The 16,423-nt window shown below is 42.1% G+C and overlaps 1 protein-coding gene across 4 annotated transcripts in view; it reads left to right on the top strand.

Moving 5' to 3' along the window:
- Window positions 1-16,423, top strand: part of YEATS2 (YEATS domain containing 2) — a 37,695-nt gene that overhangs the window by 18,274 nt on the left and 2,998 nt on the right. For all 4 annotated transcript variants that reach the window (XM_088670707.1, XM_035133232.3, XM_035133233.3 and 1 more), the window contains 12 exons: window positions 39-285; window positions 1,262-1,423; window positions 1,618-1,727; window positions 2,772-2,933; window positions 3,878-4,051; window positions 4,704-4,902; window positions 6,259-6,390; window positions 7,077-7,175; window positions 8,423-8,534; window positions 9,529-9,602; window positions 11,641-11,720; window positions 13,359-13,557. In XM_088670707.1, coding sequence (XP_088526833.1) covers window positions 39-285; window positions 1,262-1,423; window positions 1,618-1,727; window positions 2,772-2,933; window positions 3,878-4,051; window positions 4,704-4,902; window positions 6,259-6,390; window positions 7,077-7,175; window positions 8,423-8,534; window positions 9,529-9,602; window positions 11,641-11,720; window positions 13,359-13,557 — 1,750 coding nt within the window. The remainder of the gene's footprint in view (window positions 1-38; window positions 286-1,261; window positions 1,424-1,617; window positions 1,728-2,771; window positions 2,934-3,877; window positions 4,052-4,703; window positions 4,903-6,258; window positions 6,391-7,076; window positions 7,176-8,422; window positions 8,535-9,528; window positions 9,603-11,640; window positions 11,721-13,358; window positions 13,558-16,423) is intronic.

The raw sequence follows: 16,423 nt of genomic DNA, 5'->3' as shown, positions 1-16,423 counted from the left end.
GTTTAATTAATAGATGGCCACAATCTGTTTTACTGTAGGTCATTGGTGTTCCAGTCGGGTCTACTTTACCCAAGCAAGCTGTGGCTATCGGTGGCGGGCAGATACTAGTAGCAAAATCCAGCCCTTCAGTCACAAAGGCCGTTGGTGGAAAGCAAGTTGTAACACAAGGAGTTGCAAAAGCAATTGTGAGTGGCGGTGGAGGGACCATCGTGGCTCAGCCTGTGCAGACTTTAACGAAAGCTCAGGTGCCCTCAGGAGCTCCCAAAAGTGGAACCCAAGGACCAGGTAAAGCTATCTTATTTGCAGACACTTTCAGAAACAATTGCATGGAACCAGTTAATTAGTATGCAATTCTGGAATATTGTGGTAATCTTCTCAATCCAGTTGAGGTGGGACATGCATAAATTTACCAAGCAGGACTGTAGAAAAAGCATTTTTAGTGTTAGTTTGTACTGTTGTAACCCATGTCTAGGCACTGAAGGGAGCTGTCTTCATGTTACACCTGTGTAACATCACACTTCTGTATCTATTCCTATTGAAAATGCAGTGAGAAACAGATTGTCCAAGAGCTGTTTACCACAGCAGCTGCTTGCAAGAAGTGGTCTTTTGCCTCCACCAGTGCAGATTTCTTCATTCTTTCTAAAGAATATATTTTGTTAGTTTTTAGAAAGACAGGAGGAGCATGGGTGCAGGGTCAGAAAGACAGTTTGCCCCCTTCCAGTGGAAATTTCTTGTTCTGCCTTGTGAGCTTTCATTTGTTCTTCTTCCTTGTGACTCCTCTGCCTTCAATAACTTCTGCTCCTTCAATAAAGTTTTGCTTATGCCCACACACTCCTCTTTACAGAATGAATTCCCCAAGCATACGCCCTTTTGCAGTTCTGTTCAGATTCTTCCTCACAGCCCTCTCCTTCCACAAGATCTTGTTCTGCTAAAGCTTCAAAGTATTCACGTGCATGTTGCCTCCATCTTCCACCAGTCTTAACTGGAGGTTGAACGCTCTCTGTATATAGAGCGTTTGCCTCTTCCTTGCTGTGTGAAGTGACTTGAACTTGAATCCCAGTATGAAAAAAATATATTGTTGCAGTCATAGTGGAAGTCCTTGGCTCGCCATCTTCAAAAAAAGTACTCTGGAAATAAATAAAAATGATACAGAAAAAGATTATTGCTGGTTTTGTCTGTTCCTATTTAAAATAGTGTTTGGCAAAAGACGGTCTCCGTATAGCTGGGCGATCTTCATTTTTGTTTCTGCTTTTCCTTTCAGTGATGGCAACATTGCAACTTCCAGCCACAAATCTGGCCAACTTGGCAAATCTGCCCCCCGGGACTAAGCTGTACCTTACCACAAACAGCAAGAACCCTTCTGGGAAAGGAAAGCTGCTGCTTATACCTCAAGGAGCCATTCTGCGAGCCACAAACAATGCCAGTTAGTGTTAAACAGGTTGAATCTAATGTGCTTGGTGTAGTGATTCCGTAACACACATGAATGGAGTAGACGCTGCTACCCTAGTCTGGCCACGCGGCGTTCCCCTAAAGGCAACAACTGTTATCCTTGAAGCTTGTTAAAATGCATAATGGGACTGGGCTGCCCTGCCTATGTGATTGTTTTGTTTGTTCCAGATCTGCAGTCAGGCTCTTCAGCAAGCGGAGGTGGGGCAACCCAAAGCACAAGTACTGGCTTATCACAGCATCTTACCTACACGTCCTACATCCTCAAGCAAACACCACAGGTCAGTCATAGTACAGTTTTCCGGGATGAAGGCCCATCACATGGGCCCATGGTTCCAGCTGTCATCCAAGAAAAGGAAAGGCACTCAGAGTTGTAGGAAGTAGGCAGGACCAGTCCTCTTCAACCGCATTTCTTGCAGTCACTGTGGTCTTTGTTTTGGACTTGGGAGCGGGAGCGGGGGTTCTCCATGAGTTTTGCCACTCCCTGCTGTTGATCTCTGCTGTTGCTGGATGCTAGATAAAAGATGAATGGCTCTGGCTTAGGTCACTAATACAATTGGTTAGAGCAGGGAAAGCCCATGTGGTTGCTGGGCTCTAATTTCCACCCTTTCTAACCACTGGCTATGCAAATTGTGGCTGATGGTTGTTGGGAATCCCAACAATATGTGGAGGGCACTACATTGGTGATATACTCCTGGGTTAGAGTATGCCTTACATTTGAGCCTAAAGGCTTAAGAAGCAAGAATCTGCCTACTCGGGGCCCTTGTCTTGAGAAAGGACAGTCTCTGTGAATCTGCGTTGACATTTTTTCTTGTCTCCATAGCAAAGATGTAAGAGTTATAGTTGTGCAGGAGGCAGTTGCATTATGTAGTACGCTAGTGGCCAGGCTGAACTCAATGAAACAAACAGTGAGGAAGGAGTGTTTTATGAACATTTGAAACCGTTTGACAGGATAATTTTAAAATAAAAATAAAATGTTGTTCATTATTAGCCATCCCCAGCCTGTCGCCTTCCAGATGTTGTTGGACTTCCAGCTCTCTCCCATAAGTCCCAGCCAGCATGGGCCATGGCCAGGCATGAGGAGAGTTGGGAGGCCAGCAACATCAGGTTGGGGGAAGCTGTAGAGTTTCTTAACTGAGATGAGGTGGTATTGCCCAGATAAGTGGTACTGGAAGAGCAAAACAGTTTGCCTGTCCAAAAATCAAAGCTGAGAGGGCCAGAATTTGCAGTAGGGCTTCTTCTTCGGAGAGGTTTCTCTTTGGTGATGGTGGTGGGAGCAGAGTCCTCTGGGCACTCACTGTAGCAGTTTCCTTCTCTTGGTCCAGGGCACCTTTTTAGTTGGCCAGCCATCTCACCAGAGTTCTGCGAAACAAGCAACATCTGGAACAGTTGTGCAAGGTAATGCAAGTGCCGGGACACCATCTGCACAAGGACACCAGGCGTTGAAAGTGATAACTGGACACAAAACGGCAGCTCTGTTTGCACAGGTAACTACCATGTTTGATTGGGACTGAAAGAGCAAACACACAACTTTGGGCTTGTGTGTACAGTGAAACAGTAGCCCTTTCAGTATGCCTACATATCATGTAACTTCTGAAATGGGAGGGGGCTTTCAAAAGGTGCTTGTGATATGACATGGGGCGGGGGAGGTCAGTTATCCAAATGAAATAGTCCTCATCAGAATAGTGGGATTGGGAGTGGCGAAGTAGAAGCAAGGAATTACTTTCACTTGCTTTCCAAAATTAACTGTATTGATCTGTTGTACAAAAGAATAGAATAGAATAGAATAGAATAGAATAGAATAGAATAATTTATTGGCAAAATATCAACCATACTTGGAATTTTGCTTCAACTACATTGCAATGTAAAGAAAAAGCGTACCTCATACAAACACTTTTCCCCTCACAATACAACAGCACAGCGAAAAGACCCCATACCACCAACTGGCCTCCCTTCCGCCCACAACTGCAGATTCAACAATTTGATGGCACAAGGAAAAAAGCTATTCCTGTGCCTAGACGTTTTTGTATATAGAATCCTGTACCGACATCCGGATGGGAGTAAATCAAACAGGTGATGACCAGGATGCGAAGGGTCTACAGCAATTCTCTCTGCTCTCTTCCTGACTCGAGCAACATAAAGTGTCTCTATTGGAGGCAAACTAACACCAATCACCCTCTCCGCAGTTCTTACTGCTCGTTGGCTGTACCATACCAGACAGTAATGGAATTACAGAGAACAGTTTCAATAGTAATCCCATCAAACCCAGTGGGACTTTCTTCTTCTTGGTATTCCATGTTTGCAGGCCCATCCCAAAGCATTTAAAAACAGATTGGGAGGAATGCCTGCACATTTTCATCACATTTTTTTGCAAACCTTTGATTCCTAGGAAGTTGCTGTTTCCACTTACATTTTTATTTTAATTTCAAAGGCAGCTTCCAGTGGACAAGCATCACTGATGAAAATATCCGATAATACCCTGAAAACCTTGCCAGCATCCTCGCAGCTCTCAAAACCTGGCACCACTGTGCTAAGAGTATCTGGTGGAGTGATCACTGCAGCGACAACGTCGTCCGTGACTCTGCCAACAAATGGAGTTGCACAGGTGAGGTCAATTGGTATGTCAGGTTTCTAGTGCAAGTGCAACCGCTCAGGAAAGTGCGGCTTCTGCTTCATCAGTTTCGATTCCCTTGAAGTAAAAGGTATTTTAAATTTTCAGAAACTGTCCTGCTTGCTACTAGCTTTGCTTAAAAAGAAAAGAAATCCCTTGGTGCAATTGGATATTTTGGCTTGGCTTATTCACCCAAATTATTGAGATGAATTTTAGTTTTATTGTAGTTCAATATTTGTGGTTGCCACTAACCCCTGACTCCTCTAGTTCTGTGGCTTGGCAGAATTTTTATTCATTTTGTTACATGTGCGCCTCTCCTGCCTCCCAAAATGGAGCTCCGGGCAGCATACAGATCCCAGGCTGGATCAGCAGGCAGAGGAGGGCTTAAGCAGCTCTCCTGTTCACTCTGTGATTCTCTCCTACAGATTGTTATTACTATTCATTAAATTTGTATACTGCCCTTCATCCGAAGATCTCAGGGCAGTTCACAGAGGCCCCCCACATAATCTTGGGTTACGTGCATGTCTAAAAGCACAAGTTTGTGAAGGTAATGTGTACTTCCACATTAAGTTCGTAAGGGATGAATGAATTCGTAATCCGTGCTGGCTGGTGTTCTTCAACCCAATATTCGATCATTTTAACACAGCAAGCGGACGGTGCAAGTTCTAGCTCATCTCCAGCTGCAGGCCCTGTAGTGAAGGCGTCTGGACAGCAGCCACAAGTTTCTGCCAACCAGGGCCAAGCAGCATCGGCTGTGCCCAATAAAACAAATGCATCTGCGGTTGTAAGCATTGCTTCTTGGGTGGCTGCCCCAGCCCCAACATCTGGGAAAACTGCAGTATCAGGTAAGGAAAATTCCCTTTCCTTTGCTCCTGCTACCTTTTAAATCTAGACCTATAATGCATTGATATTTTGGGTGCTGAAATGGCAGAATTTGGAGCACCTAACTAGGCCACTGTATTGACCTCTTTCAAAAGGAAATCAAAAGTGCTGGTGTTTGGGTGCCTCTAGGCCATTTAGGAGCTTATCCTGAGGTCAGCCTTCACACGTATGCATGAGCTTTGAGTAGCATCTGCTCTTTGATCCATTATTAATAAAGTGCCAATTGGCGAGTTCCGAGGATGCGGCCTTTTTAGTGGTGGCAACACTATTGCCGAATCTTCTCCCTGGAAAGTCCACCAACTTTCTTCTGGAAAAAAACTTTCTGTCTGACAGTTTAAAAATCTGCTGCTGCTGTGCTTTTCTGCTTGTTTCCCTTGGTTTATTTAATCTGTGTTTTTATTTATGGGGGAGATGGTTTGTAAGCCACTTTGTGGGGATTTTTTTTTTTAGATACGGGATATAAGCAGTTGTAGTAAATACTTTGAGGTGGCAGCAAGTGATTTAATTTTTTTTATGTAAGTAACTGTTTTGAAAAGTTAAGGTGCAGCTAAACTCCGCATCTGTGTCTGCTAAAAGGGTACGGCGTTCTTAAACTCCTGCACTGCTTCCAGAAGATGCGCAGATAGGCAAAAACCTATGTTTTCAAGGGAAAGGAGTTCGACAGCTGAGGGTCTGTTGCTGAGAACCCCTCTCTGTGTGCCCTTGAGAGGTACATGGATGTTTGACTGAGAGGGCCCTCACAACACACAACTAGACTTGATGTGGACAATATGTGATCAGGAGCTCCTAATGGTTATTTCACTTGCCAACCTGATTTGGCTCCTCTGCAGCTGCTAGTCTTCTTCTTCTTCTTCTTCTTCTTCTTCTTCTTCTTCTTCTTCTTCTTCTTCTTCTTCTTCTTCTTCTTCACTGTTTTGATATCTTTAAATTATAAATCCTCAGTCACAAGAATGAAGTGTGTTTTCTTCAACATAATTTACCTGTTCAACTCCATTTCCAAATAACAGAACTTTGTTCTGGATAGGCAGTATTTATCAGTGGTACATCGTTGCATCACTGCTTTAGAAACACTATCTTTGCAGAAACAACAATATTAATTATTATTATTTTTGTAATTATGACTTTTCAATTGTAACCACAAATTGACTGTTTAATTTGTCAGACTTCCTTAGTGGTGGTTTTCAGTTGGTGCTTGATTCTGTTTTTATCAGCATCCCTCCCCTTTTTGTTGTTGCTGTTGACAGAAGAGCTGGTTTCATAGTCTCTTACCTTGTGCAGAAAGGAGCAAGAGCTCTCTTTAAGCATGACTTCTCTTCTAGGATTGTTAAAGATCCACTCCAGTCAAAATAGTCCCCAGCAAGCTATTTTGACGGTTCCCAGCCAACTCAAGCAACTTGGTGTGAGTGCTGCCTCTGGAGGAGTCCAAACAATATTGATGCCCGTGAACAAAGGTAAAATGCAGTTTGGCAAGACTACAAGTGTGTACAGATGCTTTTGATGAGAGGTAACCATACTATGGTTTAGGTAACCACATCTTGGCTTAAGAAACTAAGGCATGGATTAACATTTTGGCTGCACACGCAGCCCCTTTGTGCAAAATACTAGCTGACCAATTATGAAGTCTTTTTACTATAGTTTCCCATTTCATCTAAACCAGGAAATTATAGTTATGAGCTTTGGAACAATCCAGGTTATTAAGCCAACTTCAAACTAGAATAGCCTGGATTGTTCCAAAGCTGGTAACCACAGTTTCCTGGTTTAGATGAAATGGGAAACTATGGTCAAGTGGATACTTCCTGATTTGTTTGCCAGTTTGTACAAAGTGAATATGTGCACAGTCAAGAGGCTTGTTCATATCTTGACATATTAAGCGAAGGCATGATCATCCAAATGCAGTTGTTATTATGTGATGCGTAACACACACTACTGACACGTAACTACAGTATAGACTTAAGTTACTATAAACAAGTTACAGTTTCTGCACCAAAATACTATAAACAATTGATCTGTCCATCTCCACTAAGGATTAGTAAAATAATTGAGCAATACAATTGTCTACCAATTTGTTTGTTTGATTGATTGATTGTTGAAAATATCTACATATCAATGTGAAACCAGTGTTTTTCTTTTCTCTCAGTGATACAATCACTTTCATCCAGCAAAGTGTCTGCTGTCACACCCGTAACCTCAACAAATGCAGTTGTTCCAAGCCCTTCTGCAGTGTCTGTTGCAAAAGGTAAAATTATTTGTCATTGTGATCAGACCTTGCCCTTGCTCATCTGTGGAAAATCACTGACATCATTATTAGCGGTTGTAATCGGATTTATTTTATGTTTGACTTTTCTTCTGTGGACATTTTTACCAGGACATTTTACGCAGATACAAAGACTTGCCAGCCTGATACTTTCATGGCAAATGTACATGCAGAAAAATGGCATAGCTGATAAGCCTGATCCCAGGAATGGCAGGTCAGGTCTCTGGATCTCTCAAGTGCCCTGGTTTGAACCCTAACCCCAACTACCTCTGGCACTAACACTACCAACAGTAGGTCCATGCCTCCAGCTAATTCTGTGGCAGACAAGCCCTGCTTCCCCACCAGCAAAGCTCTTTCCCACCATTGTAGAGGTACCTCCGCCCCACCAAGACAGCAGGACTGAGAGCACGGATCACTCCAAGATTTATTTATTAAGCTAACAAATAAATCTGCAGTAGAGTAGAACAATGCTACAAGATACTAAGAAGGCACTGATATGTCCGTGGTCAAATTCCTTTATACATGAGAACTAAAAACGCATACTGCTGAGGCATAACAATATAGGTGCATTTTTCTCTGTAAGCAGTATCCTAAAATGTGGTTAATTAAAAAATGCTTTTCAGCAGCTCAAGAAATACAGAGGTGGTTTCACTTGGGAGTCTTAGGGATAGTGCTAATGAGCTTTTAATGTATTCCTCCCATAAGAAGCTGCTGGTCTCAGCAGAAATGTTTTCCAAAATAACAGAACAGAAATATTCTTGTGTGGGAAATGAAACTTCAGGTCATTATCTTCCAAAAGAAAATTATTCCAATATTCTGGACGGTGCTGTTGACTTCAATTCCTCCACCAACACTGCTACCATCTTCTTTTTCCTAATTATTCTTTTTTTTCTGTCAATTGGATGGAGACTTTTCAGAAGAGCATGGATATTTTAGAACTGTTTGGATGAATTGCAGGATTTTACACATATTTTATAGGACAAGCAGGGACCTGGTTGCTCCAGCAACAAATTCCCTGGAGTAACCAGCCAGCACCATCTCAAGGTCATTTTCTTGACCTATAAATACATAAAAATTGCAGTTATTCAATTATAAATAACAGCTTTTACTCACTCCTTTATTAGCTAATTGACAGGTTCAAGGTTAGGCAAACATATATATTTTTCCTACAGCTGTCTTTAAATTTTTAACAGGTGTATTTATTTTAATTATTCTTTTATCTTCTGAAGTTAAGCTGGAGCCTGATTCAGGAGGACAGAGCTGCAGTTCGCTTGTCTCCCAAGATGGTCAGGTGACAGTGAAAGCAGAGGAAAATTCTGAACTTGGAAACTATGTCATTGGGTAATTATTCTTGCCAAGTTAAAACTTCATGAGTTGCAATAGGGATATTGTTCACTGGGGGCCATATTTGTGTGTGTGGGGGTACTCATAATAAATGCTTAGCTATACATTTAAACTTCACTTGGATTACATGAGGTGGAATTCCATGCATCTCCTTTTGCTAACACAACAAGACAGTAAGAGCTGTTCGGCAGTGGAATTTGCTGCCAAGGAGTGTGGTGGAGTCTCCTCCTTTGGAGATCTTTAAGCGGAGGCTTGACGGCCATATGTCACGAATGCTTTGATGGTGTTTCCTGCTTGGCAGGGGGTTGGACTGGATGGCCCTTGTGGTCTCTTCCAATTCTATGATTCTAAGCCCTGCTGATAAGAAATGAAATTTCTTCAAGTGAAATAGTGGCTCACAATCCAAAAGTTCTAAGACTAGCTATAATGGAACTTATGTGGGCACCAAATGAGTAGGCAGAGTTCTTGCTGGCCAGAATAAAATTCCGGTACTGCCGCTCACTTCACCGAATGGCTTTTGATCCAGTGGAGGCATCAACTAACGTAAGTGACGGTGCAGGAAGAGTCAAGGGGACGGAAGTAGGAAGTGGGAATTGGCAAAAAAAAAATCCTCCCCTTCCCTTAACATTAGCACATCCTTCCATTGGGTCAAAAGCTGTTCGGCTTGGATTTCACCCTATGCTCTGCAGATGCACACTTGACAGTGCGCTGGTTGCTGCATCAGTTTCATTCTGTCTGCTGGATACAGCACTGAGAGTTGCTTTAATGTGCTTTTGCAAATGGAGCATGGAAACAAGTTAGCTAAACCTTGTATATTTTTCTATAGCTTTCTGCAACAGCTGGATATGTTATGTTAGTCCTTCATGCATTTGAGTTGTGCTAACCAGATGCTTCTTGAGAAGGGCCTGTTTTGGGGCAACCTGTGGCATTTTGTGTGCATGAGTTGACCTAAAAGCGATAATATAAAACGTGCTCTCTTGATTTTTTACAGGACAGAGTATTTGGACAACCTCCAGCAACTTTTGACAGCAATAGTAAAGAAAGTGCCATTGATTGCTGAGAGAAGTAAGAACCTTCAGGAAAACACACACACACACACACACACACACACACACACACACACACACACACACACACACACTATTTGCATGCCACCTTTCCATAATTCAAACCATGCTCGAGGCAGCTTACATCATGAAAAACATCACCTAATTACAAACGTAGCAAAAGTAGTCATAATCAATAAATAAAAGATTTAAAAGTACACAACCAAATTGAACAATTTCTTTGCCAGTGAACTATGACCTCTGTGGCCATTTAACTTTGAGATTTCATCATGGGAAAAAGCAAAAGAACTCAAAAGATGTTCTTTGCAAAATATATAGAAATCTGAACAATCTCAGTACTCTGTATAGTTCCAATCTCACTACCCAGCCAGATGGGCAGGGTATAAATGATAAATTATTGTCGTTATTATTACTTAACCTTCTCTGCACAAGTTGTGAGTGTTGCAAGCTGCAATCCATTATTCATGTTGTTTAAAATGTTTCTTAATAACTCCTTGTTGGAAGATACCAGTGGTAGTGTGCTGAACTGTGCCTCGGATTCACACAACAAAAATTCAACTTAAAATCAAAGTTGGGGTGCCACCACAAAAAAGGCCTTCTCCTTTGTGGTAGGATAACATGCCTCTGTTAAATAAGTAACGCCTCTCCAGATTACTAGAGATCTTCTGCAGATGCTCCTCTTGCATACTGCCACCTTCAGGTACTTGGGGTCTCAAGCCATTTAGGGCATTAAAAGTATGCACCGACCCCTTAAATTGGGCTTGGAAGCAAATAGGCAGCCCGAGTAGATCTTTCAGATAGGTGTCTGAACAGCTCTGGTTGTACTTGAGCAGCTATGTAACGCATTGCAGTATTCCTGCCAGGAGGTTATCAAAGCACGGTTCACCATGACTAGGCTGTCATGGAAATAGTTGCAAGATGACAATGGCATCAGTAATACTCAGAAGGAACTACGAAGTTTCCAAAGCATTTCACATGCATTATCTCGGTAATCCTTAGCCTTACTGACAGACCGGAGATACGTATCTTAGCACTGCTGGTAGCTGTTTGCAGCCATTTGTCAATTTAATCCATCTGTTGCTAATTAAAGTATGCATTGATTGCCTACCTGCAAGCTGCCCATACTGTTAGCACTATTAATGTTTCCCTGGTAACTAACCTTACATGGCTTGAGGGAAGCTTGAAAACAGCAGGAGCAAATGTGCAAAACTAGGCGGCGTAAAGAAAATGTAATGACAGGAGATGCCGTAAATATGTGTAATGCCTCTTTTTTAAAAATGCTGTGTAATTGTGTGGGCCTCCTATTTGGGAATCAATGCTCTTCACCTCTGTTTTGCATTATTTTCCCCACCCCTAGCCTCTTTTCTGCTCTTATATTTTCTTTTCTGGCATTTATGGGTTCTTTTTACCAGCAGAGTTTCTATACCTTTCCGCAGTGTCGTCGGTTTTTTAACACAATTGGCCTTAAGTGATTTTCTTAGCCTAGTTTAATGGACAAAGGTAATTCCTTACTATGGGTGCTGCTGACCAGTTTTCATTTTTGAGAAATCAGAACTCTTTGTTTCCATTTTCCTCTTTCGTTTCACTTTGTCCTTTGGGTCGCTATAAGATAATACGAACTTAGAAAGTGCTTGTGTTCTATATGCCTTGTAACTAAGGGAGTTTGAGCCTTTTTCTCTGAGGAAAGGCAACAGAAGAATCAGTATTCACTGAGTGGGTTGTCTATTAAGAACGGAAACCCTGAAAGCGATTTGATGCTATTAGAATGTCCTGCTGTGGCAGCCATTTCGCTTACTCTCTGAATCGCTGTTCATTTTGGCGGAACACAGGAGTAAGTGTTTAGATGTGATTGCCACTTATTTTTTAATTCTGAGGCTCAGGAAATGTACTCAACACACACACTTGTACTTTCTCCCTCATGCAAAATTATGTGCATAACAAAATGTTCAGGAATAGCCAGTCACACAATAAATTTAGTTTCATAGCTGTTAAAATTTATATATATATATTTTTGGTGCTTTCTCCCTGCTTTTTAGCTGAAGATGCCAACTCTTATTGTGCCAGTTCTGTGGAACAATATTATAGCTGGAATATTGGAAAACGGAGAGCTGCAGAGGTAAATCTTCTTAATGTGCTCTATAAAAATGAGCTTAAACCCTCAGAGAAATGTCTGGCTGGAAATCTGTGCTTTTGTGGAGCTGATTTTTATTTTTAAAACCTCTTCCAGAAGCCTAGCTTATATTATATATATATATATATATATATATATATATATATATATATATATACATACATACATACATACACACACTCATTTTCTTATTTCTAATATAGTGATATTGGCTTAATAAAATGTAAATAAATTTGAGGCTTCCAGATATTTTTAGCACTAAGTGTGAATCATTGTGTAAATTTCCTATGACTTAATTTGCGTTAACTGTTTTTTTTTTCTGAACTTTAAGTTGGTGTAACCTGCCTGCTGAAGGGTGAATGATGATGGTAATATAAGAAATAGAAACGTGGTTCTTTGAGACTTCTACCGTGTCCTCATTCTGCGATGTCCAAGTTTTGTCTGAATAACCTAGATCATATGGAGTTAGTCAGGAGGCAGCATGGTTTAGTGGTTAAGAGTTTTGGACCAAGAATTGGGAAGACAAGGTTCAGTTTCTCCACGCAGCCATGAAGCTTGCTGCGTTACCTCCACCAGTCATACAGTCTCAGCCTAACCTACTTTGCAGGAATGCTTTGCTCATAAAAGGTGGAGAAACTGTATGTTGCCTTGAACTCATTAGAAGAGGGTGTGTAATAGAAATCGGACACACACACACACACACACACGGTTATGTGCCCAAGGAAAGTGGCAAAGACTTGCTAAAAACTTCAGTGGGTCTTGCACTGGGGGGGGGGGAAATCATGAAAGCTGTAATGAAATGTAAAAACAATGAAATTAAGGACACCTTCACTTTAATTTCCCATTGGAGATTTATTACCATTGTTAAACATACTATGACTAACTTCTTGGCCTATCTCTGGACAGAGGATTTGCTATTCATTTCTTCTTGTTTTGTTTTTTTCCTTATTTGTTCTTCTGTTTCTCTTTCCTGTTTCACAAAACGACCCCTCTGTTGCGCACAGAATCCAGGAAAGTAGGGAGGGCACCCAAACAAGGCACACATTGTCGTCCGTCCCCCCCCCCCAAGATGTAGCAGGCTGCAACAATAGACCCATTTGCCTCTACAAGTAACAAAATAGTTAGAAAGCTTTAGTCTGCAAACAGGGAGGGAAGCTGGGAGCATGATTCATGAAATTGTACAGGAAGGGACTGTGCTATGTGTGTGGCAAGGGGCTGGTGGTGCAAGTTTGTAATGCACAATTAAAGTACCCCTTGTTCTTCGAATCATCTAGAAATACACTAAGAAATCACCATCAACTTTAGTTTACAGATTGAAAATCTAAGGCCATACACTGATCATGTAAATAACATGTAAAATTACCTATTTTCCTAATGCCCTATTTTTCATCATGGATCTGATGAAATGCATTCATGTTTCAAAAGAATTTTGATACAATAACTATATCTGCAGTGCTCTTGGTTGTTGTTTTTCTGCAATGAACTACAATGGATTATTTATTTATTTTTACTAATTTGCCATAATTGGTCCTATTTTAAAGTTGTAAAAGATGGATAAAAACAGTGGGGTTCTTTTGTTCTAAATCTTATCTCTTGTCCTTTCTGGATTTCCCCCCATTATAGTGGCAACGAGCACTGACAATAAGGAAAATTCTCCACGAAATCATAGAGAAACACCCAAAATTTCACAGCATTGCCCCCTTGAAAACAAAGCAGGTTGTAAATTGGTGTCGCTCCCGTGGCTACACACCACCTGACCCGGAAACACTGAGGAATGAAGATTCCATAGAAGATGTGCTGACACAAATAGACAACGAGCCAGGTAAGGAGTCTTATTCCAGAACATCTGTATCTTGGTGGTGATTTAAGAACGCGCCACCTCCAGAATTCCATCTATAAGCCCCTGGTGCCAGTTCAGTTCTGTTCTGTCCATTGCAGTTTGTGCTTTGGGGATCATGCACTAAAGAACCCACCCAATTTAAGAAAATTTGCTCTGATTCGATGCTCCTTTGCTCTTTGTTGGGTTTGGTGAGATTCAAAAGAAACCACAAGGTTTTTCAGGCCATCACCACCATTAGAGGCACAGGAGAAAACGTGGCAGTCCGGAAACCAAGTTGTACCTGATTTTGACAAAGCAAATCTAGAATCCGTGTTGCATGGCATGGTGTATTTATGGTGCACTATTTAACTGTGACGGATTGCCTTTCTGTTATAAGGGGTGGGGAATATTTTCTATTCCAAGGGCCACATTCCCTCCAGGTCAGTCTTCAAGGGGCCACCTTGCCGGCAATGGCAATGGCAAAAACAGGCAGAAAAATTGATGTGATTCTTACCTCTGTGCAGTAAGCTACATTCAAGATATGCAGTGGTAGTTTCTAAACACCCACTTCTCTCCATCCTGCATGCATTATTGGAGTGCATGGACACATTCCAGCCAGGCAAAAGCATGCATGGAGGGTGTAGATAAGGACTTGGGGAGAGGGGATGGCCTGGGAGGAAATCCTGAGAGCTGGATAGAGAAGCTTGAAGTGCCACATTTGACCACCAAGCCTGAGGTTCCCTAGCCCTACTTTATAGACAGAGCATGCTGTTAACTTGCTCATTTGGAAGCTCTTCCAAATTGAGATAGGTTAGGAACTAGCAATAGGAGGGACCCAGGTGGCGCTGTGGGTTAAACCACTGAGCCTAGGCTTGCTGATCAGAAGGTCGGTGGTTCGAATCCCTGTGACGGGGTGAGCTCCCGTTGCTCGGTCCCAGCTCCTGCCAATCTAGCAGTTCGAAAGCACGTCAAAATGCAAGTAGATAAATAGGAACCGCTACAGCGGGAAGGTAAACGGCGTTTCCGTGTGCTGCTCTGGTTCGCCAGAAGCGGCTTTGTCATGCTGGCCACATGACCTGGAAGCTATACGCCGGCTCCCTTTGCCAATAATGCGAGATCCCAGAGTCGGTCATGACTGGACCTAATGGTCAAGGGTCCCTTTACCCTTTACCTAGGAGCTAGCAAACGTCGTTTTGCAAAATCCATAATTGATTTTGGAAACAGAATTGCTGCCCTCCCTTACTTTTCCAATCTCTCTCTCCTGAAAGTTTCAATTCCATTTGGCAGACATAATTCAGAAGCATTCTATTACTACTAAATGACTTCTACTGAAAGTTGATATTTTCTACACTCTTGCCAGAATGGCGGGTGCTTGCTTGTTGGGAAAGAGTGGGTTGGGTTTTAAGTGGCAGCGAGATTGGGGATTAAAGCAGGAATAGGCAGAAGGAATGATTCAGCATCTGTTTATTCATTCTGCAATGCAGAAGATGTTTCCGGGTTTTTCTATCCAAAACTTGAAACTGCAGAAATAGAAGCCAAAAATCAGATTTTACTGGAAAGCACTTGACGTAGTATTAAAAACGAGGACATGGAAAGGGAGGAAGGGAGGGGAGGGGTGGGTTTAGGTTTCTGCTGACCATCCCTGGCTTCCTGATATATGTGGATCTAGAACGTGTTCTGTAGGGAACGTCACATCAAGAAAGACTGCAGTCAAGCCTGGAGTGGACTAACACAAAAGGAGGCAGCATGCCTCTGTGGCCCAGTTCTTGCTATATGCACGACTCACTCTGATGTGGATTCCTGGAGTGTGTTTCTGTTGGTCTATAGAACTTCACAAATGTACCCTTGTAACCATTTTAAAGAGCTTGAAAAGGAAGTGCTTTCTCTTGATGAGAGTGGGTCAGTTTCTCTCCGTTGTCTACACTGGTTTCTCCTTGTGCTCTACCAGGGGAGGTGATGAGAGAATGAGAGCAGGACATTCTTTCTGTGCATCTGCCATGTGTTTGGTTTATGGGTAACTTTCCTATGGGCTACTGCAGAGAAAAGCTCTAGACTTGCACATCTGACCCCATAGGCATCTATATTGTTTCGGAGAAGAGCGAAAATAAGAGAGGTGGTCTCGCTTTCCTTCTGTCCATAACATGTGATCAAATTTGTAAAGTTAGTGCCCGGTTCTAAATTAATGTGTTGCAAGTGGAAGCATTTTCTTTTCCCCTTTGTTGCTACCCTTGGACCCAGATACCGGGGGGGGGGGACCTCCTTTTCACTTTGAAAATATTTCTTTCTTGTTTGGAACATTGATTCTAAAAATCATTTGCCTTAGGGCTAAAAACTGTCATTCTGTAACCTCTTAATTTGGGCCTGGAAAGCAATGGGCAGCCAATGCAGAGTGCTGTCTTTGGCCCTTTAACCTCCTATGCAGTTTGAGGCCAAGATGCCTGAAGGACTGCCTGCACTTATATTAGCCTGCTAAGGTTTACAGTCGGCTACTAAAAGGCCATAGGTTCCCCATTTCTAGACAAAGACCTGTGATAGGACTGGAGCCAAGTACCCCACTCCTCTTCTCCAGAGCAGTTTTGCACTTGTTAGTAAAAGGCTCTTGAAATGTTGATGCCCACTGCGGATGAGTTGCTTTTTAAAGCTTCCTCCTTCGTCACAGTAATATCTATAAACAAATATTCTTATGTTTACTGAACAGTGTGTTTCCTCACTCCAGTTCTAAAGTCAACAGCTCTGACTTGCATTATTTTTGTTTTTTTTTACAAGGAGGGCAGTGAAATAGGCACATTTATTCCAATAAGACTAAAGCTTGACAGTGTGGATGCAAACCTGTAATGTTTACCCAGCTGCTGTGGGACTGGAGTCAGAT

This window comes from Zootoca vivipara, chromosome 5, assembly GCF_965207765.1.
Source record: "Zootoca vivipara chromosome 5, rZooViv2.hap1.1, whole genome shotgun sequence".
NCBI lineage: Eukaryota > Metazoa > Chordata > Lepidosauria > Squamata > Lacertidae > Zootoca > Zootoca vivipara.
This window is presented reverse-complemented; position numbering and strand designations above follow the sequence as displayed.